Source organism: Arvicola amphibius, chromosome 3 (genome assembly GCF_903992535.2).
Source record: "Arvicola amphibius chromosome 3, mArvAmp1.2, whole genome shotgun sequence".
Classification (NCBI taxonomy): Eukaryota; Metazoa; Chordata; class Mammalia; order Rodentia; family Cricetidae; genus Arvicola; species Arvicola amphibius.
In genome coordinates, this window is record NC_052049.1 from 46982913 (window position 1) to 47008429 (window position 25517).

Here is a 25517-nt window from a genome sequence, read left to right on the forward strand (position 1 = left end):
TTCCTGCAGGGGTTATTCTCCCCGGATACCACCTCTCTCTCCCTGTCCCTTCCCAGCTTGCACCCAGAATCCTCCCCCCCTCCCCCTTCCTCATCCTCCCGTCTTTGGGGCCACAAAATCCCACAGCTCAGCCTGTTTGGGCTCTGGGGACCTGGAATTGAGTGCACCCAGGCCGGTGGGAGGTCCCCTCCTTCATTTGACTGCCCGGAGCAAGGTAGGCCTTTGTCTGAGAGCTGCTTGGCCTGCAAGGGGACCTCACAGTCTGCAGAAGGATCCATCATTCTTTGGGGTGAGTGAGGAGTGAGTGCCTGAACCGCGGCAGCTGCCCGGAGAGGGACCACCGACTCTCCACAACTCCCCCTGCCACCAGCACACTTCCTGCTCTTCCTGCAGGGGTTATTCTCCCCGGATAATGCCTCTCTCTTCCTGTCCCTTCCCAGCTTGCACCCAGAATCCTCCCCCCCTCCCCCTTCCTCATCCTCCCGTCTTTGGGGCCACAAAATCCCACAGCTCAGCCTGTTTGGGCTCTGGGGACCTGGAATTGAGTGCACCCAGGCCGGTGGGAGGTCCCCTCCTTCATTTGACTGCCCGGAGCAAGGTAGGCCTTTGTCTGAGAGCTGCTTGGCCTGCAAGGGGACCTGACAGTCTGCAGGAGGATCCATCATTCTTTGGGGTGAGTGAGGAGTGAGTGCCTGAACCGCGGCAGCAGCCCGGAGAGGGACCACCGACTCTCCACAACTCCCCCTGCCACCAGCACACTTCCTGCTCTTCCTGCAGGGGTTATTCTCCCCGGATACTGCCTCTCTCTCCGTGTCCCTTCCCAGCTTGCACCCAGAACCCTCCCCCCCTCCCCCTTCCTCATCCTCCTGTCTTTGGGGCCACAAAATCCCACAGCTCAGCCTGTTTGGGCTCTGGGGACCCGGAATTGAGTGCACCCAGGCCGGTGGGAGGTCCCCTCCTTCATTTGACTGCCTGGGGCAAGGTAGGCCTTTGTCTGAGAGCTGCTTGGCCTGCAAGGGGACCTCACAGTCTGCAGGAGGATCCATCATTCTTTGGGGTGAGTGAGGAGTGAGTGCCCGAACCGCGGCTGCTGCCCGGAGAGGGACCACCGACTTTCCACAACTCCCCCTGCCACCAGCACACTTCCTGCTCTTCCTGCAGGGGTTATTCTCCCCGGATACTGCCTCTCTCTTCCTGTCCCTTCCCAGCTTGCACCCAGAATCCTCCCCCCCTCCCCCTGCCTCATCCTCCCGTCTTTGGGGCCACAAAATCCCACAGCTCAGCCTGTTTGGGCTCTGGGGACCTGGAATTGAGTGCACCCAGGCCGGTGGGAGGTCCCCTCCTTCATTTGACTGCCCGGAGCAAGGTAGGCCTTTGTCTGAGAGCTGCTTGGCCTGCAAGGGGACCTCACAGTTTGCAGGAGGATCCATCATTCTTTGGGGACAGCAAACACCGCCGCGCTCCTTTTGAAGGAAGAGATGGGCAGGCGCCAATGCAGGAGCTCCTCCAACAACATGAAAGGCAACATGACATCACCACAAGCCAGACATCCCGAAACAACAAGAATTGAACACCCTACCCCAGAAGATATAGAAGAAACTGACATTAAACAGTACTTTATAAAAATAATAGAGGACCTTAAACAGGAGGTAAAAAACTGCCATAAAGAAATGGAGATGACAAACAAAAAGGTAGACGAAATAAATAAATCTCTCAAAGATACCCAAGAAAAACAAGAAAAACAAGAAAAAGCAATCAAACAGGTAAGGGAAACAGTACAAGACCTGATAAATGAAATGAAGGTATTGAAGAAAACACAATCTGAGGGACGACTGGAAATGGAAACTCTGAGTAAACGAACAGAAACTTCAGAGACAAGTATTTCCAACCGAATACAAGAGATGGAAGAAAGAATCTCGGACTCTGAAGATACTATAGAGGAAATAAACTCACAGATTAAAGAACTAAACAAATCTAACAAATTCTTAACACAAAACATTCAGGAAATCTGGGACACCATGAAAAGACCAAACCTAAGAATAATTGGGGTAGAAGAAGGAGAAGAATTACAACTCAAAGGCCCAGAAAACATATTCAACAAAATTATAGAAGAAAACTTCCCCAACCTAAAGAAGGATGTTCCTATGAAGGTACAAGAAGCCTACAGAACACCAAATAGACTGGATCAAAAGAAAGCATCCCCACGCCATATAATAATCAAAACACAAAACATACAGAATAAAGAACAGATATTAAGAGCTGCAAAGGAAAAAGGTCAAGTAACATATAAAGGGAAACCTATCAGAATTACACCTGATTTCTCAATGGAAACCATGAAAGCCAGAAGAGCTTGGATAGATGTGCTACAGACACTTAGGGAACATGGATGCAAGCCTAGACTATTATACCCAGCAAAGCTTGCATTCACCATTGATGGAGAAAACAAGATATTCCAGGACAAAAACAGATTTAAACAATACGCAGCCACAAATCCAGCCTTGCAGAAAGTAATAGAAGGAAAATCACAAACCAAGGAGTCCAACAACGCCGACAATAACTCAGGCATCTAGCGACCCTTCACCAGCACAACTAGAAGAAGGGAAACACACAAACTCTACTACTAAAAATGACTGAAGTTAACAACCACTGGTCATTAATATCACTTAATATCAATGGACTCAATTCACCTATAAAAAGGCACAGGCTAAGAGACTGGATACGAAAACAGAATCCAACATTTTGCTGTTTACAAGAAACACACCTCAACCACAAAGACAGGCACCTACTCAGAGTAAAGGGTTGGGAAAAGGTTTATCAAGCAAATGGCCCTAAGAAACAAGCGGGTGTGGCCATACTAATTTCCAACAAAGTTGACTTCAAACTAAAATCAATCAGAAGAGATGGAAAGGGACACTTTATACTCATAACAGGAAAAATCCTTCAGAATGAAGTCTCAATCCTGAATATCTATGCCCCTAATATAAAAGCTCCCACTTATGTAAAGAAACACTTCTAGAACTCAAGGCAGCCATCAAACCACACACACTAATAGTTGGAGACTTCAACACTCCTCTCTCACCAATGGACAGGTCAATCAGACAGAAACCTAACAGAGAATTGAAAGACTTAATGGAGGTAATGAACCAAATGGACTTAACAGACATCTATAGAACATTCCACCCAAATAGGAAAGAATATACCTTCTTCTCTGCGGCTCATGGAACCTTTTCGAAAATTGACCATATACTTGGTAACAAAGCAAACTTCCACAGTTACAAAAAAATATTAGTAACCACCTGTGTCTTATCGGATCACCATGGATTAAAATTAGAATTCAACAACAATGCTACCCCCAGAAGGCCCACAAACTCATGGAAACTGAACAGTCAACTACTGACCCACACCTGGGTCAAGGAAGAAATAAAGAAAGAAATTAAAGTCTTTCTTGAATTTAATGAAAACAAAGACACAACATACTCAAACCTATGGGACACAATGAAAGCAGTGCTAAGAGGAAAGTTCATAGCACTAAGTGCCCACTTAAAGAAAACGGAGAAAGCACTCATTGGTGACTTAACAGCACACCTGAAAGCTCTGGAAAAAAAAGAAGCAGACTCACCTAGGAGAAGTAGAAGACTGGAAATAATCAAACTGAGGGCAGAAATCAACAAAATAGAAACACAGAAAACAATCCAAAGAATCAATGAAACAAGAAGCTGGTTCTTGGAGAAAATCAACAAGATTGACAAACCCTTAGCCAAACTAATCAAACGGCAGAGGGAGAACACGCAAATTAACAAGATCAGAAATGAAAAGGGGGACATAACCACAGACACAGAGGAAATTCAGAAAATCATTAGATCTTACTACAAAAGCCTGTATGCCACAAAATTGGAAAATGTAAAAGAAATGGACAGTTTTTTAGATAAATACCATATACCAAAGTTAAACCAGGACCAGGTAAATGCTCTAAATCGTCCTGTTAGTCGCGAAGAATTAGAAACTGTTATCAGAAACCTCCCTACCAAAAAGAGCCCAGGACCAGATGGTTTCAATGCGGAATTCTACCAGAACTTCCAAGAAGACCTAATACCTATACTCCTTAAGGTATTTCATAATATAGAAACACAAGAGTCACTGCCAAATTCCTTCTATGAAGCTACAGTTACCCTGATACCTAAACCACACAAAGACTCAACCAAGAAAGAGAATTACAGGCCAATCTCACTCATGAACATGGACGCAAAAATTCTCAATAAAATACTGGCAAACCGAATCCAAGAACACATTAGAAAAATTATCCATTACGATCAAGTAGGCTTCATCCCAGAGATGCAGGGCTGGTTCAACATACGAAAATCTATTAATGTAATCCATCATATAAACAAACTGAAGGAAAAAAACCATATGGTCATCTCATTAGATGCTGAAAAAGCATTTGACAAAATTCAGCACCCTTTTATGATAAAGGTCTTGGAGAGATTAGGGATACAAGGGTCATTCCTAAATATAATAAAAGCTATTTACAGCAAGCCGACAGCTAACATCAAATTAAACGGAGAGAAACTCAAGGCTATCCCACTAAATTCAGGAACACGACAAGGCTGTCCACTCTCTCCTTATCTCTTCAATATAGTGCTTGAAGTTCTAGCAATAGCAATAAGACAACATAAGGGAATCAAGGGGATTCAATTTGGAAAGGAAGAAGTTAAACTTTCATTATTTGCAGATGATATGATAGTATACATAAGCGACCCCAAAAACTCCACCAAAGAACTCCTACAGCTGATAAACTCCTTCAGTAACGTGGCAGGATACAAGATCAACTCCAAAAAATCAGTCGCCCTCCTATACACAAAGGATAAGGAAGCAGAGAGGGAAATCAGAGAAGTATCACCTTTCACAATAGCCACAAATAGCATAAGATATCTGGGAGTATCGCTAACCAAGGAAGTGAAGGATTTATTTGACAAGAACTTTAAGTCTTTGAAGAAAGAAATTGAAGAGGATACCAGAAAATGGAAGGATCTCCCCTGCTCGTGGATTGGGAGGATCAACATAGTAAAAATGGCAATTCTACCAAAAGCAATCTATAGATTCAATGCAATCCCAATCAAGGTCCCATTAAAATTCTTCACAGAGATTGAGAGGACAATAATCAACTTTATATGGAAAAACAAGAAACCCAGGATAGCCAAAAAAATCTTATACAATAAAGGTACTTCTGGAGGCATTACCATCCCTGACTTCAAACTCTATTACAGAGCTACAGTATTGAAAACGGCTTGGTATTGGCATAAGAACAGAGAAGTTGACCAATGGAATCGTATAGAAGACCCGGATCTTAAACCACAAACCTATGAACACCTGATTTTTGATAAAGGAGCCAAAAGTACACAATGGAAAAAAGAGGGCATCTTCAACAAATGGTGCTGGCATAACTGGATGTCAACCTGTAGAAGAATGAAAGTAGATCCATATCTATCACCATGCACAAAACTCAAGTCCAAATGGATTAAAGACCTCAATATTAATTTGAACACATTGAGATTGATAGAGGAGAAAGTGGGAAGTACTCTACAACAAATGGGCACAGGGAACCGTTTCCTATGCATAACCCCAGCTGCACAGACTTTAAGGGCAACATTGAATAAATGGGACCTCCTGAAGTTGAGCAGCTTCTGTAAAGCAAAGGACATTGTCACTAAGACACAAAGGCAGCCTACTGACTGGGAAAAGATCTTCACCAACCCTGCAACTGACAAAGGTCTGATCTCTAAAATATATAAGGAACTCAAGAGACTAGACGGTAAAATGCCAATTAACCCAATTAAAAAATGGGGCGATGAACTGAACAGAGAATTCTCAACAGAAGAAGTTCGAATGGCCAAAAGACACTTAAGGTCATGCTCAACCTCCCTAGCTATCAGGGAAATGCAAATCAAAACAACTTTGAGATATCATCTTACACCTGTCAGATTGGCTAAAATCCAAAACACCAATAATAACCTTTGCTGGAGAGGTTGTGGGGTAAGGGGCACACTCATCCATTGCTGGTGGGAATGCAAACTTGTGCAACCACTTTGGAAAGCAGTGTGGCGGTTTCTCAGGAAATTCGGGATCAACCTACCCCAGGACCCAGCAATTCCACTATTGGGAATCTACCCAAGAGATGCCCAATCATACAACAAAAGCATATGCTCATCTATGTTCATAGCAGCATTATTTGTAATAGCCAGATCCTGGAGACAGCCTAGATGCCCTTCAGTGGAAGAATGGATGAAGAAACTGTGGAATATATACATGCTAGAATACTACTCAGCGGTAAAAACAATGACATCTTGAATTTTGCAGGCAAATGGATGGAAATAGAAAACACTATTCTGAGTGAGGTAACCCAGACCCATAAAGATGAACATGGGATGTACTCACTCATATTCGGTTTCTAGCCATGATTAAAGGACATCGAGTCTATAAGTTTGGGATCCTTGAGAAGATAATAAGAAGGTGAACTCCCAAAAAAGATATAGTAATCCTCCTGGATATTGGAAGTAGACACGATCGCCAGGCAAAATTGGGAACTTGAGGGTTGGGCAAGACTGGGCCAAGGGAAGATGGGGAGAGAAAAGTGTGAAGGGGAGAGCGGGGGGAGCTCGGAGGAATGGGGTGCTTGGGATATAGGAAGGGTGGATATGGGAGCAGGGAAGCATATATCTGAATTTAAGGAGCTACCTGAGGGTTGTCAAGAGACTTGACCCTAGAGGGGTTCCCAGGTTTCCAGGGAGACGCCCCCAGTTAGTTCCTTGGGCAGCTGAGGAGAGGGAGCCTGAAAAGGCCAGTTCCTATAGCCATACTGATGAATTTCTTGCATATCACCATAGAACCTCCACCTGACGATAGATGAAGAAAATGACAGAGCCCCACCTTGGAGCACCGGACTGAGCTCCCAAGGTCCTGATGAGGAGCAGAAGGAGAGAGAACATGAGAAAGAAAGTCAGGACCGTGAGGGAACCTCCAGCTGGCGACAGATGGGGAAGGTGACTGAGCCCCACATTGGAGCACTGGACTGAGCTCCCAAGGTCCCGATGAGGAGCAGAAGGAGCGAGAACATGAGGGAGAAAGTCAGGAACGAGAGGGGTGCGTTCACTCATGGAGACGGTGGGACAGAACTAATGGGAGATCACCAACTCCAGTTGGAATGGGACTGATGGATCATGCGACCAAACCCGTCTCTCTGAGTGTGGCCAACAGCGGGGGCTGACTGAGAAGCAAAGGACAATGGCTCTGGGCTCTGATTCTTCTTCATGGACGGGCTCTGTGGGAGCCTTCTCAGCTTGGTCGATCACCTTCCTGGACCTGGGGGGAGTTGGGAGGACCTTGGTCTTAGCATAGAGTGGGGAACCCTGATGGCTCCTTGGCCTTGAGAGGGAGGGAGGGGAGGTATGGGTGGAGGGGAGGGGAGGGAAGGGGGAGAAGGAGGGGAGAGAAAGGGGAGAAGGAGGGGAGGGAGGGGGGAGGAGGAGGGAAGGAGATGGAAATTTTTAAATATAAAAAAAATAAACCATGAGAAAAAAAAAAAAAAAAAAAAAAAGAGTGTGTTGTGATGGTGAACTCCTGTAATCCCAGCACTTGGAAGGCTGGAGTAGGAGAATTGCCATGAGTTTCAACTCAGCTTGAGCTACATGGTAAAACTTAGTGTCACAGACCAAGTGCAAGCACACATGAACATGCACAGATACACACACACACAAGCACACAGGCACAGATACACACACACAAGCACACAGGCACAGATACACACACACAAGCACACAAGCACACAGGCACAGATACACACAAACACACAGTCACAGATACACACACACAAACACACATGCACAAGCACAGATACACACACACAAGCACACATGCACAGGCACAGAGAGAGAGAGAGAGATGGAGACATAAGGAGAAAGAGACAGAGAAAGGAAAAGACAGAGAAATGGGAGAGAGGGTTTTCTGAGATAGTATACTTGAGAAAACACAACAGGGTTCCTTTGGGGCAATCTTGGCAGTATACGACTCAAGATGGCTGCAGGCTTACCAAGCTGAATTTACACTTCTGAAGCACTCAAGTCACTTTTCCAAAGAAGACACTGAAATGTCAGGGACATAAAAAAAAATACTTTTTTATTAGTCACTGGATAAATGTGGTTTAAAAGAGATGCCATTACATGTACATCTGTCAGGATGTCTTTCGATTGAAAAGACTGACAGCACCAAAGGTTAACACAGAGACAGAACAATCAGAACTCTCAATCGTTGTCGATAGGGTTATAAAATTATCGGGCATTTTGGAGAAAGGTCTACGTGTTCTCATAAAGGCAAAAGTGCTACAGTAATGATTGCCTGTGCTCTGGCTATTTCATTCCTGGATATTTACCACAGAAGGGAAAAACACTTGTCAACACAAAGGCTTGTGTAATGTTTTAGTTATTATATCCCAGAATGGAGACAACACAGATACCCATGAAGAAGAAAACCAATAAAATGTCATTTATCCGTACAGGATCAAAACCCAACAAAATAGTAACAAAAAAAAATTGTGGATACACACAGAAACTGCAAGGAATTTCAGAACACTATGTGATTGACAGAAGCCCACCCAAAAGAGAACATATTGTTAAGTGCCATTTCTATGACGTTCTATAAAAAACAAATCTCTTTGGCAGAAGATAATGGGCCTGGGGACATGGGGCAGAGTTTGAGAGCACTTGCAGGGGATCTGACACCTTCACACTAATGCACATAAAATGAAGTTAAATAAACCATAAAAAACATTTTTAAAAAATAGTAGCAGATGAACTTTTGGAATCAAAATGATAAAAGGTTCAGTGAGTTAGCGACCTCCTTTGCACCATGCGAGGACAGAGCAAGATGTGTCTATGAAACAGGAAATGGTCCCTGATTTCTACCACCACATCTGCACTCCAACCTTAGACTTTACAGTGTCCAGAACTGTGGGAAAATAAATGAATGTTGTTTATTAACCAGCCAAGGTATTACAATATTTTATTACAACCAACTAATCAGACTAGGGCAGTGCGGGGGTTGGGGAGGACTGCCAGAGAAGGAATAAGAAAGAACTTTGACTGGTGTGTGCTGAGTAGCAGCATGCTTTCTGAGCATGCAGAAAGCCCTGGGTTCCACCCCTAGCCCCACCTGTGTGTGTGCACATGTGTGTGTGTGTGGGTGGGTGCATATGCGCACGCGTTTGTGTGTGCGTCCGTGCGTGCGTGCGTGCGTGCGTGTGTGTGTGTGTGTGTGTGTGTGTGTGTGTGTGTGTTCCATAGTTTGATGAGGGCTTGGCTTTGTTTGTTCGGTTTTGCTTGAGACAGGATGTCATTTTGTAGCCCTGGCTAGCCTCCAGCTCCTTGTTGTTTGGACTCTTGAGTGCTGGGATTACAGAAACATACCAGCATGCCTGACTGCACTTGGCGCCTAGAAAATGGTTCTAGTTGTTCTGCTATTGTGAACATAATAATAATAATAGTGTAGCTTTTTCAAAGTACAAAAGTAATAACATTGAAAGAATAAAGTAATCTTAATAAAATGTTTAAAAACTGAATCAAGATAATTTGTGCCGCCCATTAACTCCTCCATCACTATTCCTTCCAGCTCATGTGTGACATGAAAGTTTGGAAACAGAAAGGAACCAAGCTGGTTGGGTTCCACAAAGGAAGACACTGATTTAGAATCTGGATATGATGCATTTGTTACCAATAAACAAGAAGTAGGTAATCCTTTAAACATAGGGAGCAGAGGCTGGAGATTTAACATTTAAGAGGCTCAACATTTAAGATCACTCACTGTTCTACATCAGTGGTTCTCAACCTTCCCAATGCTGTGACCCTTTAAAACAGCTTCTTATGTTGTGGTGACCCCAACCATAAAATTATCATTTTGTTTGTTTGTTTGTTTGTTCAAGACAGGATTTCACTGTGTAGCCCTGTATTTTCTGGAACTCTCTCTGTAGACCAGGCTAGCCTCAAACTCACAGAGATCCACCTGCTTCTGCCTCCCAAGTGCTGGGATTGGAGGAGCACACAACTGTCCAGTCATTAAATTATTTTTTTGATACTTCATAACTGTAGTTTTGCTACTGTTACGAATTGTAATGTAAATACCTGATATGCAGATATCTGATATGTGACCTTATGAAAGGGTTGTTTGACCCCCAAAGAGATTGTGACCCACAGGTTGAGAACTTCTAGACTCTAGATTCCCAGCACCCACATGGTGATTCATAATCATCTATAACTCCAGTTGCAGGTTATCCAACACCTCTTCTGGCCCCTGTGGCCCTAGGTAGGTACCCACATGCTCTACAAGCATACACGTAAACAAAACACTCATACACATAAACAAATTTAAATTAATAATGAAAAAAACAAGGACTAGAGAGAAAGGGTTACTGTGACATGAGTCCAACCGAGTCTCGGCCCCAGGACATGCTCTGGAGTGTATTCTATCCAGCAGAGCTGTCTGCCCTGGGCAGAAGAGCCAGGCCTCGTTAACTCTACCACTGTAGTTTGGGACGGCTCTGGAAAGCTGTGGCAAGCCCTGAGGAGCTGATGGCTAGACACATCCTCCCTTGAAAAAATGGATCTGAGACACGTAGCTGTGTCTACTATGATATGTTTTCTTTTTTTAGTTTTTACTGCTTTGGGTATTCATGATGTTTTAAAATATTTGTAGATCAAAATGCAAATTGAGTCAGGCTTCAAAGTGCTTCTGATCACACGGACAACCCCTGCCCCAAATAAGGAGCCACTCAAGAATTCTTTCTGTTCATTAAGGTGACAGAACCTCAGGGAACGAAGCAGGAAAGATGGTGATGAAAATGCACGGGAAAGGAAGACACAGCCACACTGACGAGACGGGATGGCCCTTCATGTTGCCCGACAACTGGGAAGTCACAAAACATCCCGGAGTAGGACCCATGATAAGCTGTGTTCTGTCTTAGTGACTGTGGCAAAGACGCCAGCATCACGCTTGAACTTTAGCTCACAGACCACCCTTCTCCAGCCAGACTTGAGAAAGTTAGTCTGGGTCCTTCCGCTTCTAGTTCTCACTGACTGGTCACCCATTCGTCATGAGTAAGTTAAGGTCAAAGAATCCCAGCTGATACATCTACAGCACAACCTCTGTGCCTGAGGCTCAGGGATCACTGCAGAAGAGGGGGTGGGAAGACTGTGAGAGCCAACGCCACAGGGAGCCTGCTGTGAGCTAGTGTCTCCAGAAATGTAAGAGAAGTTACACCCATGACACCTCAAAACCATGGCTGCCTATACAAGACCTCAACGACGCAACAATAGATACGGCTAACATGAAAGGTCATGGGGCCTCAACAGTAGACAAAGAACTTCTGAGGGCAGGAGAGGCCCCAGTTGGTTATCCAATACCAAGCGGTCAGCCCTGAGTTTTATATATATATATATATATATACAGGTAAATATTATACTGACTGAGAAGGTTGTACTTATGTATTTAGGTGTGTGTGTTTGTGTGTGTGTGTTAGGAATGTGTATCTCTGTGTGTGTATGTATGTATTAGGAATGTGTGTCTCTGTGTGTGTGTGTGTGTATGTGTGTGTGTGTGTGTGTTAGGAATGTGTGTGTGTGTGTGGTGTTACAACAACTAAAGAAAAAGCCATGAATTTGAGAGAGAACAAGAACAAGGGGGGTCTCATGAGATGAAATAGGGGGAGGAAAGGAAGAGAAAGTGCTACAATTAAATTATAATTTCAAAAAATAGAGTATAAAAAATGTAGTGGGTATCAATAAGTGGTGGATTAGAAAATATTTTTTATTAACTGTTGGCACCCTAAGGTACTCCAGACAAGAATTTCAGAAATGGTATTAGAATCAAGGGATTTCCTAAATAGCCTTAGAATATTAAAATATATATATATATTATATATATGTGGATATATATATATTATATATATATATATATATATATATCCTTAATGTCAATAAGAAAGACCCAGCAAGATGGCAGCAGGTCAAGGCACTTTCTGCCAAACCTGATGACCCAAGTTTGACCCCAGAATCCACATAAAGGTAAATGAAAAATTAATTCACTTAAATTGTTCTCTGACTTCCTCTTGGTGGTATACATGTGTATGGATGTCACACACACACACACATGCACAGACACACGCAAATAAATAATTGTCTTTAAAACATAAGAAAAGCAAGAGAGACTAGTCTGGGGAAATGGGGCTTGGGATATTACTTTGTTGGTAAAGTGCATAAAGATTTTGGATCCCCAGTGCCCTTATAAAACCTGGGTGCAGCCTGACAGTATCAGGCTTCCCAGATCTCATTGGCCAGTCATCCTAGCCCAGTCCATAAGGTAGAGATTCAGTATGGGGGTCTGACACCGTGGGGCATGATGGCAAAGACTTTAACCCCAGCACTCAGGAGGCAGAGGCAGGCGGAGCTCTCGGTTTGAGGCCAGCCGGGTCTACACAGACCCTGTCCTAAAATAAAGTAGAGAGCAATTGAAGAAGATACCCATTATTAACCTCTGGCCTCCAGGTGTATGCACTCAGACATGCACACATGCACAAACATGTACATGCACACACAAACACATACATACCACATACATAACCACGTATGTGCACACACACATACACACACCAAAAACCATTCTTACGTTGGTCCTGGGGATCAAACTCAGGCCCTTATGCTTTCCAGGCTGAGCTATCTCCTCCAACCTAGTTACTAAATACTTTTAATAATTATGTTGTTACATGTCCTGAAACAACCTAATTCAAAGTCAGTATAAAACGAGAGCATAAGCCAGGTGTAGTGGCTCACGCCTTTAATCCCAGCACTTGGGAGGCAGAGGTGGACGTACCTTTGTGAGTTCAAGGCCAGCCTGGATGATAGAGTGAGTTCCAGGACAGCCGGGGTTACACAGAGGAATCTTGACTCAAAAATACCAAAATAAATGAATACATAAATATAAAAATGAAATAAAATGACAATGTAAAGGTGACATCATTTACAAAGTAAAAGAGGTTTTAAGATAGATGAGAGCTACTCACTAAATATAGCAAAACCTCTGAGTTTGAGATTCTGACTTTTTTTTAGAAATAGAGAAAGTTTATTAAGTAAGGAAAATCGGGGACTGGAGAGATTGCTCAGCGGTTAAGAACACTGGCTGCTCTTCCAGAGGACCCAGGTTTATTTTCCAGCACCCACAGGATGGCTCACAACCATCTATAACTGTAGTCTCATGGGATGTGATGCCCTCTTCTGGTGTGCAGACATGCATGCAAACAAAACATCCATATACATTAAATAAATAAATAAATCTTTAAAAGGCAGGAAGGAAGGAAGGAAGGAAGGAAGGAAGGAAGGAAGGAAGGAAGGAAGGAAGGAAGGAGAAAGAATGGGCTGAGCTGCAGAAAGGTATCCACTCAAAAAGCGCTGGTCTATGAGGTTTATGACCCTCTATTAGTCATTTACATAGCACCTACTTGTCCCATGTTTATACAGCCTGAATTTCTCTTGGGCATGCTCTGTTTGTTACATGAAGCCCAGCTAGGTAGGGCAGGGTTTCCAGTGTTCTGTCACTGGCTTCTTTTAATATTGATGTCGCTGCCTCCAGTCCATGCTTTCCTCCCACAACTATCCCCCAAGAGCTGTGGTCCCAAAATTCTTTTTAAGGAGCAAATCATTTACTTTCCTTTGCATTCTTCCATGGCATGAGTGCTGTCATCCCAGACTGAAAGAGACTACAAGAATCATACTCTATCTGGTGGGTGAAGAGGTTTATAATTTTCTGTAGTAGGAGCTGATAGACTCCCTGTGTCATAGGGAGTTTAGTTTGAGATTGTCATATATCCTTCTAATTGACAAGCATTACTAGCTGGCTGACCAGGGTAAAAATATGACACATCACCAGATGGGGCCTGCTGACTGCAGATGAGAACTATAAGACAAATAATAAATTATTTCTGGGTCTGAAGACATAGTTCAGTGGCAGAGTACTTACCTACTCTGTACATAGTCCTGCAAAACAGAACAGAATGAAAAATAATACAAACAATACAATTTTTTTTAGATAGGGTCTCACTAGATAGTTCTGGCTGGCCTGGAACTTGCTCTAGAGACCCACAAAGATCCACCTGCCTCTGCCTCCCGAGTACTGGGATTAAAGTTATATGTCATGACAGCCACCGAAAAATCCAATATTCATTCTTCTCCCACAGTTCTGATACAACATTCCTGACATGGCAGTTGTCACTCCCTCTTATGTAGTCCTGCTTTTATTATCTAAGTGACCATTTCTTATCAAAACATATGCTTGACATGATTTTTTATGACATTTCATTCACCTGTGTGTGTGTGTGTGTGTGTGTGTGTGTGTGTGTGTGTGTGTGTATTGGTTGGTTGGGTGTGCAGAGACAAAGGAAAATGCTCTGGAGATCAGACTCAGGCTGCCAAGAAGCAACTTTGCCCACTGGGACATCTTGCCACACCACAGCATGAATTCTTTACTATGACTTGTATTGTACTACATGTGTCCTTCTGAAATTCCTTTCTTTACTCAGTGTTTTCCTGATTCATTCAACTTGTTACACGTAATTCTAAATCATTTATTTGAGAGAACTATATAATTTTTAATCTGCATCATGTTCATAGGTGTTGTGTTGATTTGAGTGAGAATTGCCCCTTAAGTTCGTGTATTTGAACGCTTGGTTCCCAGTTGGTGGAACTGTTTGAAGAGGATTAGGAGGTGTGGCCTTTGTTAGAGAAGGTAAAGGCTTAAAGGTTTTAACAGCCCATCCCAGCCCCCGACTCTCTCTCCCTCTCCGTTTCTCTCTCAGCTATGCTCTAGTGCCATGCCTGACCACTGGCTGCCTGCCTCCCTGCCGAGATGGTCATGGACTCACCCTCTGAAATGATAAGCAAATCAAGCGCTTTCCTTTGTAAGTGGCCTTGATCATGATGTTTTGCCATGGCAATAGAAAAGGAACTCAATCAAGAATTAAAGTTGGTGCCCCATTCTGCCCTCTTACAAACAATGACAGAGTGAATAACTTTGCCTCCATGCACCTGTTTGCAAGCCTGTCTCCAGTGGATGGTTCACAGACTCTGGAGTCCACCAGAATCACCTGAGTGGTTTCTTAGCCCCCGCCTGCTGCCTCCTGCCCCCTTTCTGAGTTTCTCCTCTGATTCTAGCGAGTTCTCGAGAGGTGTTGATGCTGCCAGTCTGAAAATCCCAGTCCCAGAACCGCTGTCCTAGGCTGTGCATGCTGGAGCACCAAACACCTGTGCATCTTCCACATAGTAAGTAGTGACAAATGGCTCTGCAGAAGGACTTCAACCGTGCGCTTTCCCACAAGGAGCTGGAGTTCTTTCTCACAGCCATACTTGATGATGCAACACTTCTGAGGTCTGCCAACCTACAGAACATGGAATTGTATTTCACCTTGGCTTCCATTTATGTTTCCCCAAGGAAGAGACCCAGTAGCTTGTCTGTAGCCCCCTGGGTTAAGTTGTCTTTTACCTGCCTTGTGTGTTCACTCTTTCTGCTATTTGCTAAAGGGCTATTTAACCTGTAACAAAAGACAAATTTTGATTAATAACCCAGTTTGCTTTTGTTTACAGTGCTAGCATCTGAAACGTCTCATCCTGTTAAACAGAAGACTCATCAGAGCAGGAGGGGAGGCTGACATGGTGGGTAGGAAGGATGAGGGAAGCAGACAACAAAAAGCTGAGTAGTCATTCCAAAACTGTTTTCTGTATAGGGTTATGATGGAAGTAACCTCTATATAACTCACGCCAACTATGGTCAGCTTTTCGAAGAGCTGGTCCATTTGATTCTAGGGCAGGTGACCCTGCTCTGGTTCAGTGTGATCTGCTGGGATGTATTCAGGAGCTAGTCCAAAACAATGGGACCCCATCAACTTTACACTTATGATAATCACCAAACCATCATCTTAGAACATGAACAAGGAAATGCATATGCACATATTGGGGAGTTTGGCATGTGCAATTACATCATTTATTAGCCTATGCAGCTTTCATAATGGGAGAAAAGAATACAGTATATGCATATATGATAATATGTAAACTGAAACTCCAAAACACTATGCTTAGAAAAGAGAGTAAATACCCAAACAGTGCTCAATTGTATCACAAGGACATGTGCTTAACTATGGTTATAGCAGCATTGAAAACATATAATGAAAAGGAGCAAGCTGAGAAAGAAAAAATACAATATGTACAATTTGAGGAGAAAATGAGCACCAGGAAGCGGAATGGAGCTAAATCCTGTGTTCAAGGAGATAAATAGATTAAGAAATGGAATAAAGGGAGTGGTGATCTCAGGACAAAACTCACTCAGCTAAATTTTCAACTTGTGAAAAGAAATTAAAGAAAAAAGCTTAGAGCCAGGTGTGGTGGTGCACGACTTTAATTCCAACACTCCAGAGGCAGAGGCAGGCAAATCTGTGAATTTGAGGCCAGCCTAGTCTACAGATACAGTTTCAGGACACCCAAGCATAGCAGTGAAGAAAACCATCGAAAATAAAAGGCTGGTGAAGATGTAGTTGAATGAGAGGCCATGTTCCAGCCCCAGCAAGCAGCAGAACTTGACAGTTTCAGTCAGGTGTCTTTAGAGTCAAAGATAGAAGAAAGGGGTTACGGAATCTTCCTCTGAGACCAAGGAAAGCCGCCGAGGCCAGGCTTGGGGCAGGGGTGTCCCTGCGTGGAGGCTTACAGAGGCCATTGCATGAAGCTGTGAAGGTGAAACCTGGATGACCTTGGAAAGCCACAAGATGCTGGAGATGCCCGAGCCGTGGGATACCTGCTGAGGAGAGCTGCTAACAGGGAGTGGAACCAGCCCAAGAGAAAGAAGGGTGTCTCAGGCAACAAAGCTCAAAGGGGTTGGAGATCTGAAGAGCGCTTTGACAGCAGACATGGAAATGCAGAGTTTAGAGTTTGCCCAGCTAGTTTTTGGTCTTGTTTTGGTCCAGTATTTCCTCAGTATGCTCCCTTCCCTATGTTTTTAGAATGGTAATCCTGTGCCATTACATGTTGGAAGTATGTGATCTGTTTTTTTTATTTTGATTTTTAAAGATAATTACAATTAAGAGATTGCTGGAATCTCAGAAGAAATTTTGAACTTTGGACTTTTTTATAAATTTATTTATTTATTTAAAAAACAATCTTTTCTCATTTTACATACGAGTCACAGTTCCCACTCCCTCCCCTCCTCCTACTCCCTCCACCTTTCCCCCACCCCACCCCAACCACTCCTCAGAAAGGGTAAGGTTTCCCATAGATGTCAACAAAATCTAGCACATCACTTTGAGGCAGGACCAAGGCCCTCCCCACTTTTGTTGAGACTGTGATAGACTATGGGGACTTTTGAAGTTGGACTAAATGCATTTTGCATTGTGATATGGTAACAAGCTTATGGAGGCCAGGGAGTAGAATGTGGAGTTGAATGTAATTGGGTTCCTATAAGATCATAGGAAATGGCACTATTAGGAGGTGTGACTTTATCGGAGTAGGTATGGCTTTGTTGGAGGCAGTGTGTCAATGCCAATGTGGAGGCAGGCTTTGAGGTCTCATATATGCTCAAGCCACACCTAGTGTCTCAGTTCACTGTTGCCTGCAGATCAAGATGTAGAACTCTCAGCTCCTTCTCCAACACCATGTCTGCCTGCAGGCTGCCATCTCCCACCATGATGACAATGGCTAAACCACTGAAACTGTGAGCCACCCCAGTTGAATGTTTTCCTTTATAAGAGTTGTTGTGGTCATGGTGTCCCTTCATAGCTATGGAAACCCCAGCTAAGACACAAAGAAAAGAGAAAATATTCCAGAATTTTTAACTGTCTACGTATCTTCTGTTTTCAGCACTTACTCATTCTTTGAGTAGCTATTGTTGCATATCTGCTATTTCTAGCACTGGAGCACAGAAGAAAAAAAAGTAAAATGGACTCTCTCTTCCCTCAAGAAATTCAGTCAAGTAATCTACTAATAAACTAATATATCAGTAAAATAAAGACTATCCAGGGTTGACTCAGCAGTTAAGAGGACTGTGTACTCTTCCCGAGAACCTGCTTTCGATTCTTAGCACTCATATGGAGGCTCACCACTGTCTGTAACTCCAGTTCCAGAATTCAAAACCTAATCTGGCTTCCACATGGGCACTGCAGACAAAATACCCACAAACAAAAATAAAGTCTTTAATATATATATTCATACATATATATATGTATATATATATGCGCGCGCACGCGTGTGTGTGTGTGTGTGTGTGTGTGTGTGTGTGTGTGTGTGTAAAGGGCATGGTGTCACACACCTTTAATCCTAGCACTTGTCGGTCAGAGGCAAACAGATCTCTGAGTTTGAGGCCAGCCTGGTCTACAGAGCAAATTCCAGGGAAGTCAGGGCTACACAGAGAAACTTTATCTCAAGAAACCAAATGTGAGTGAGAGTGTGTGTGTGTGTGTGTGTGTGTGTGTGTGTGTGTGTATAAAACATCCAATAAATAAGTTATTAATTGATTTAAAGAAAAAAGAATAATCGGGTCTGATGGTACAAACCTGTAATCATCATTCAAGAGACTGAAGAGCATTAATTTGAGGCCAGCCTGGGCTACATAGTAAGAACCTGTGTCAAAGGAGGAGGAGGGGCTGGAGAGGCACCGTTCCGTAGTTAAGAGCACTTGTTGTCTGGCAGAGGACTGGAGGTTGGTTCTCAGCACCCATATGAGAGCTCACAGTGTCTGTAACTCCAGTTTCAGAGGTCCAATCAATACCTTTTTCTGACCTCTGTAGGCAGCAAGCACATACACGGTGCATATACATGCAGGCAATCACTCATACACATACAGTAAAAATTATTATTTTTAAAGTGAAAAGAGGAGGAAGGAGAAGTAGTAAAGAGTGAGGAGCACAGCACTGTGCAAACCTAGAGTGTTTATGATCCACACATCCACATCGGGTTTAGAAAGGCTCCCTGAGAACGAGCCTCGGAGTTGGTAGATGCTTGCCGACTGTAAACAGCAGTGTGCTGGACTATACAGGACGGCCATGCTCACTGTTTGAGTTTGTCTTTAGAGTAATGGAAAATCCCTTAAGGTCCAGAGCAGTAAAAGCATGTTGTAAAACTTACATTTGAAAAAGAGTGCTACCTCCATGACAGAATGTGGAGAGCAGCCAGAAGGAAAAGAATAAACCACCAGTCGGCAGGTCCCTGAGGCTGTCCACACAGAAACAGTTATCAGCCTAGATAGACCTAACTGTGGTGGGGAGCAGGTCAAATGCTTTGATTGATCCTAGAAACATGTGTATATACAGGACAGGGTCTCACTATGTGGCCTTGGACAGCCAGGAGCTCACTACGAGGACCAGATTGTTGATTAAACCCAACAGAGATCCACCTGCCTCAGTCTCCAAAGTACTGGTATTAAAGGCATGTACCACTGCACCTGGATTCAGCTATAAATTTTAGAAGGTTAAAAAAAAAACTTCTAGAGGCAGAGGCAGGAGGATCAGGAGTTCAAGGAAATCCTCAGAGTTTAAGGACTGCCTGGCTACAGGGGAACCTGTCTAAAAGGAGAAAAGGAAGAAAGGAAGGAAGGAAGGAGGGAGAGAGGGAGGGAGGGAGGGAAGGAAGGAAGGAAAGAAGGGAAAACTCACAGGTTGACAATCTTTCCCAAAACCTCAGCAAAGGTTTTCCACATGAGAAAGTCACATATTACGTGCAGAACACAGAGGAAGGTGCCGTCCGGAAGTATAGGTGCGTCTGCCGGAAGTATAGGTGTGTCTGCCGGAAGTATAGGTGCGTCTGCTCCTGTTTGAACAAATAAGAGTGAAGATACAAAGCGCCCTTGCTGCTACTGTTTCATTGCTTAGTTTTCGTGTATAGAACAGTAGGTCTCATCAGGACTCTACTGGCGGACTTCTTAGCTCAAGATGTGTATTGGTTACTTCTCTGTTGTGATAAAACACCATGGTTTATCCTGACGAAAGCCCCATTTCCCTCCCAAATCACTAGCCCAGACTGTCCTATAAAGAATAATAGTTGACATTCATTGAGTGATCCTACACACCATTCACTCTTCTGGATACTTCGGACATAAACTTATAAAATCCTCCAAACAGCCCTATTATTTAGATATTTCTTTTCCTACTTTTCCAGGAATGGCAGTGCCACCAATGATGAGGCTTCCAGGCCATCCTTGGCTGTATTTCAAGTTGGAGACCAGCCTGAGCTACATGAGAGCCTGTCTCCTTGGAGAGAGAGAGGGGGGGGAGGGAGAGAGAGAGGGAGAGAGAGACAGAGAGAGACAGAGAGAGAGAGACAGAGAGAGAGAGAGAGAGAGAGAGAGAGAGAGAGAGAGAGAGAGAGAGAGAGAGAGAGAGAGAGAGAGAAACTAAACAGACAGGTCAAATGACAGCAAACGTTGATTTCTTTGAGTGTTCCTTTTCAGACAAAATCTCATCGTAGGGCCCTGACTGGTTTAGAACTAAATATGTAGTTCAGGCTGGCCTCAGACTTGTGGTAATCCTCCTGCCTCTGGCTACAACTGGGAATGCCGGCGTGCACCACCATGTTGACTAAAGTGACCATAGTTGTTAAGTATTGATATTCAGGCCAATAGAGATGCGGATGCCTGTATCTCTCACTCTCTGGCAACAGAAAGAATAGCTTTTATATGGGTGTGCCTAAATTAAGTAGTATAGTTTCCAAGGCAGATTTGAAGGAAAAGCTGTATTTTCAGAAAAGGATAAAGCTGTTTAAACTAGCACGCCCACAACCCTACCTTCTGTGTTGGGCCTTGACACTACATTTGAGTAGTCTATCCATATTGCCGATGCTCCTGCCCTGCAATTAAATAAAACCCACAAACATATGTATTGGCGTTTCTCTTTTATTTTAATAAATAAACATATAATGAATAAACATATAATAAATAATAAACATATAATAAATAAACATATGTATTGGCGTTTCACTTTTATTTTAATAAATAAAGCTTGCCTGAAGATCAGGGAGTAAAACAGCCCCACTAGTCAGCCTTACTGTCAGGGACCGGCCTCGACAAAAGTAAAGAGTACAAAGATGCAAAAATAATCAAACAGAAACCATTAGACTAGTTGTTATGGTTTTGGTCCCTGTCCCTTTAAGAGACAAGCCACGCCCATTCCCTCCCCATCCGCTGAGGCAGGCTGATCTTCAGCTTCCGGCCTGAGCTCACTCTCTTTTCCATCTTCCTCTCGGAGAGGCAGCTTTGCTTCTGCCTCTCTCCCCACTTCTCTGCTTCCCCTTCTCTGTCGCTCTCTGTCTCTCTCTTTGTCTCTCTCTCTCTCTGTCTCTCTCTCTCCCTCCCCCTTCCCCCTTCATAACTCCCCTGAATAAATATTCAACCTCACCATGTCTCTGTCTTCTGCCAGCCCGCCATGTGTCTCCCTGCCTGGGACCAGCCACTGCTCAGGGACCGGCAGCCATCTCTGCCTGGGACTGGCTGCTCGCAGGGCCCACTGTCTGCCGCCACATGGCCTGCTACCACCATTTGGGACTTCATAGCATTTGCTGCTTGCCTACAGCTGCCACCTGGGACTCCGCAGCATTTTTAAAAGAACACAACACTAGTACCCGGAGGGAGTGCCGGTGAATACTGAAATCACTCACGTTTAATTTCCAATTGCTTAAAATACCCCAACCCCAAAAAGTAGGAGTAAGATAAAAGACTGCATTAACATGATACAAGGAAATGAACAGGCCAGTTGAAGGTTAAACATTCTGTTGCTAGGTCACATCCTAGACCGAAACATTCCCCAAGCAAACCACTCCCTGGGTGGAATCCATTGTTATCTCATTAACGGAACTGGAACCTTAGTTGGATCCTTGGATTTCTGTTTGAGGTGGAAACATATCTACTTCTCTGTTCCTGAGATACAAGGTCTGGATATTAGCACAGCTGTTGATCATAACCTTGGGAGAGCAGGACTCCACTCTAAATCTAGGTGGGACCTTTGTTTGAGGTAGAAACACAATAACCTTGAAGGAATCGAGGTAAATTCCAACTCTCTGACCTTTGGTCAAGGTAGAAATAGGCTCACATGTTTGAACCTCCATACCTTACAGACCGGGTAGTGGTAACACACACCTTTAATCCCAGTAGCCGTACTAGTTGCCATAGAAACCAGGTGTGCACGCCTTTAACCCCAGCCCTAGAAAATATAAAAAAAAAAGGGTAGGAGACAGCTCTTAGACACAGTCTCAGTCTGAGATTCCTGAAGGCAGGATCGCCATTTCAGACTGAGGTCAAGGTATGAGCCAGTGACTGGCTGTTTTGCTTTTTGGATCTTCAGGTTGAACCCCAATTTCTCTCTCTGAGTTTTTATTAATTGTCCTGAATTCAGACATATCCTCCCAGCCCCCCCCATTCTGTGTCATAGATCATCAGAGATCCAAAAATAGTTATCTCTTTGTGGGAGTCACACTTTTTAAAAAACTTTTAGCCTTCTCATCATAAAAAGTTGATGGGCTCCATATATTCTTTGAGTTAGCAGTGCCTAGACGTGATTTACACCTGTAAATTCAGTACTCAGATGTAAGAAACATGAGTATTGCTGCCTGTTGGAGGTTAGCCTGAGCTACATGTTGAGTTCTAGGCCAACCTGGGCTACAGAGTGAGGCTGTTGGAACTAAGAAGAACCCTAACGCAAAGAGCTAAAACTAGCAAGCTGAGTTTAGTGACAACATGTGCATTTTCTAGGGGACGGCCCATTCCACGCACAGCGGGAACCCGCTGTACCCGAGATGGACCGTAGGTGGCGCCACAGGGACGGGTAAGTGCGTCCGGGGTTCCTCTAGGAGACGCGACTAGAGGGCGGGGCGATCCAGCCTCCTGCGCGGTGGGAGGAGCCTGCGGCCCGAGCCACGTGTTTACCGGCGCGCAGGCGCAGGATGGGGCACTCCCCCGGGAGTGAGGGCTGCTGGGCCGGATGACGTGGCCTGGCGGCGTCCGTGCCCGTCCTGCCTCCGGAGAACGGCGCTCCCGGAACGGCCCGCGGCCTAGTCCCGCCCAGCGCGCGTGTGCCTGCCTGCCGAGCCCGGGCTAGCGGCGGGGACTGCGGGGGACGGCGCGCCGCTGTCATGGGGGAGTGACGCTCCTGCGCCCGCGCTTCCGGAGCCCCGGCGAGACATGAGGAGCGCCCGCAGCGCGGGCAGCGGCGGCTCCTGAGCCGGCATGGAGGACAAGTACGGCGGGGACGCGCGGGCCGGGCCCGGCGGCGGCCTCGGGCCGGTGGACGTGCCCAGTGCCCGGTAAGGAACGACCCGCGGCGGTGCCGGACTGGCTCCCCCGCCGGCTGCCCCTGCGGTCCGCGAGCGGGCGGGAGTCCGGGCTCGGGGCGTGCCGCCTGCCAGTTTCCAGCCCCTGGAGAGACGATCGTGGGTGTCCCTCCCCGCCACGGTAACGCGGGCTCCTTCCCTTCTCCCACGCCTGCCCGAGTGTCTATGCGGAAGGTGTCACCGTCTCGCGCGGAGAAACCAAAGTACAAGCCGGTGAACTTGGGTGTACAGCACAGCAAAAGTCCAGCCCGGCCTGTCGTCGGGTTTTCGTGGCCGTGTTTTTGTGGGGAAGAGTGGAGGGCTTAATTTATTTTAATAGTACGAAATGCGTGCTGCCGCCTTCCCCCAAATTCGTACGGTACAGGAATTGATGAAGTGAAAGTTCCTTGCCCTTCCCTCAAGCCTGAGTAGTGTACTATGGCACCAGCCAGTTGTGTCCTTTCTGGCCTGTCCCAAGTTCTGAGGTAGTGTTAAAGATACGTAAACTAGAGCGCAGCAATTTCATTCAAACTGGTATTTATTACCTTCGTTTTTTTTTTTTAATGAGATTCAGTTTTTCCAGTCAGTGTACTCTGAGATTTAGTGATTGTTTGATAATGCTCCTATAGGGAACGTAGTAACTGCTTTACCAGCTTACTTTGGTTTGTGAAAAGGACACATGCTGAATAGAATTTAAACTAACTGCGGGATTTGTGGCGTACATTTGGCCTTCCGTGTATTTTGAGCGATTCATTTATAGCGTGTCACGTGTTAATCAGTGGCCCATAAGAGCTAAATGCGGTCGGAGTTACTGGTATGATTGGTAATAGAGGGAAAATACCAGACAGGGACAAGACTAGGCCAGTTCACAAAATTGGACTGTGGAGACAAGACTAAAGTATCAGATGATTGTTACATTTCCTGTTGGAAACTGCTGGTTTCATAGCATATTCATTGCCATAGTCTTAGGAAGTACAGATATTTCAGGGTAAAGTGTGCTGTACTCATTTACTCATATAATCCAAGGGTTGTGTGTGTGTGTGTGTGTGTGTGTATGTGTGTGTGTGTTAGAGTGTGAGCGGTTTAAAAGTGTGTGTGCTTAGAAGAGCCTCCTGTCTTAGACCAGTATGGGAAGTGTCCGTCCTTGGCCGGCTTGCCTGTGGCATTACTAACCTAGCAGAGTTGCACTTCTTTTGTAGTTGATTGCAGAGTCTAAATTTTGACTCGGACCGGTTGAGTTTTCAGGTTGCCAGAGTTTTCTGTGTGGTCAAGGGCTGGTTATTAACTGCAACAAAATTTATCAGATCTTCTCATTGTGCCTGTTTTCATGCCTGGGTTCACATATGTCTTCAATAAAGGTCTCTGCTTCTGCTTCATTAAGTCTTTGGTGGTCAGGACAGCCAGCTTTAGCTGAGTACCTCCTGGGCCCCTCAGACTCTTAGTCTACACCTCCCTTTAATCTTGACAGCAGCAGCCCTACAAACTTAAGAAGTGGTGTCCTTGTTTGATAGGTCAGGAAACTGAGCTGCCTAAGGTCACACACGACTAATGAATGACCTGGAGTCCCTGTTTCAGAACTCATGTATTATGTACGCCTTCTGCTCACACCTGTGGATGCTTGACTGTGTATTCAATGAAGTGGACTAGTATTGTTATTATTATGCATCCTATTTCTGTGTGAGACAAGATGTCATACTGTGGTGGCCAGACTGGCTGCTCCTTCGGCCTTGTAAGTGCTAGGATTACAAGCCTAGACCACTGTGTCTGGTCAGCGTGCTACTTTGTTTGTATATATGTGTGTTTTATGTACTCAGGTGTCCTGCTCTGTCACTACCTTCTTCCCCTGAGACAAGGTCTCTCCCTCAACCTGGAGCTAGCCTGGCAGCCATCAAGCCTCATCCAGCCTCCTGTCTCTTGAGTGCAGGGACTGGTTAGCACCCTGGCTTTTTCCTGGGTGCTGGGGATTCAAACTCAGGCCCTCATGCTTACACAGCAAATGCTCTTACCCACTGAACTATCTTCCCAAGCGCTTGGCTTTTATTTATTTATTTTTGGTTTCTCCGGACAGGGTTTCACTGTGTAGCCTTAGCTGTCCTGGAACTCACTCTATAGACCAGGCTGGCCTTAAACTCACAGAGATGTTTCTGCCTATGC

At 44.7% G+C, this 25517-nt stretch overlaps 1 protein-coding gene across 1 annotated transcript in view; it reads left to right on the forward strand.

Moving 5' to 3' along the window:
• Positions 1-23051: 23051 nt before the first annotated feature.
• The window catches only part of Slc30a5 (solute carrier family 30 member 5), a 28388-nt gene continuing 25922 nt past the window's right edge, over positions 23052-25517 (forward strand). The window contains exon 1 of the mRNA XM_038323163.1: positions 23052-23357. Coding sequence (XP_038179091.1) covers positions 23281-23357 — 77 coding nt within the window. The 5' untranslated portion in view covers positions 23052-23280. The remainder of the gene's footprint in view (positions 23358-25517) is intronic.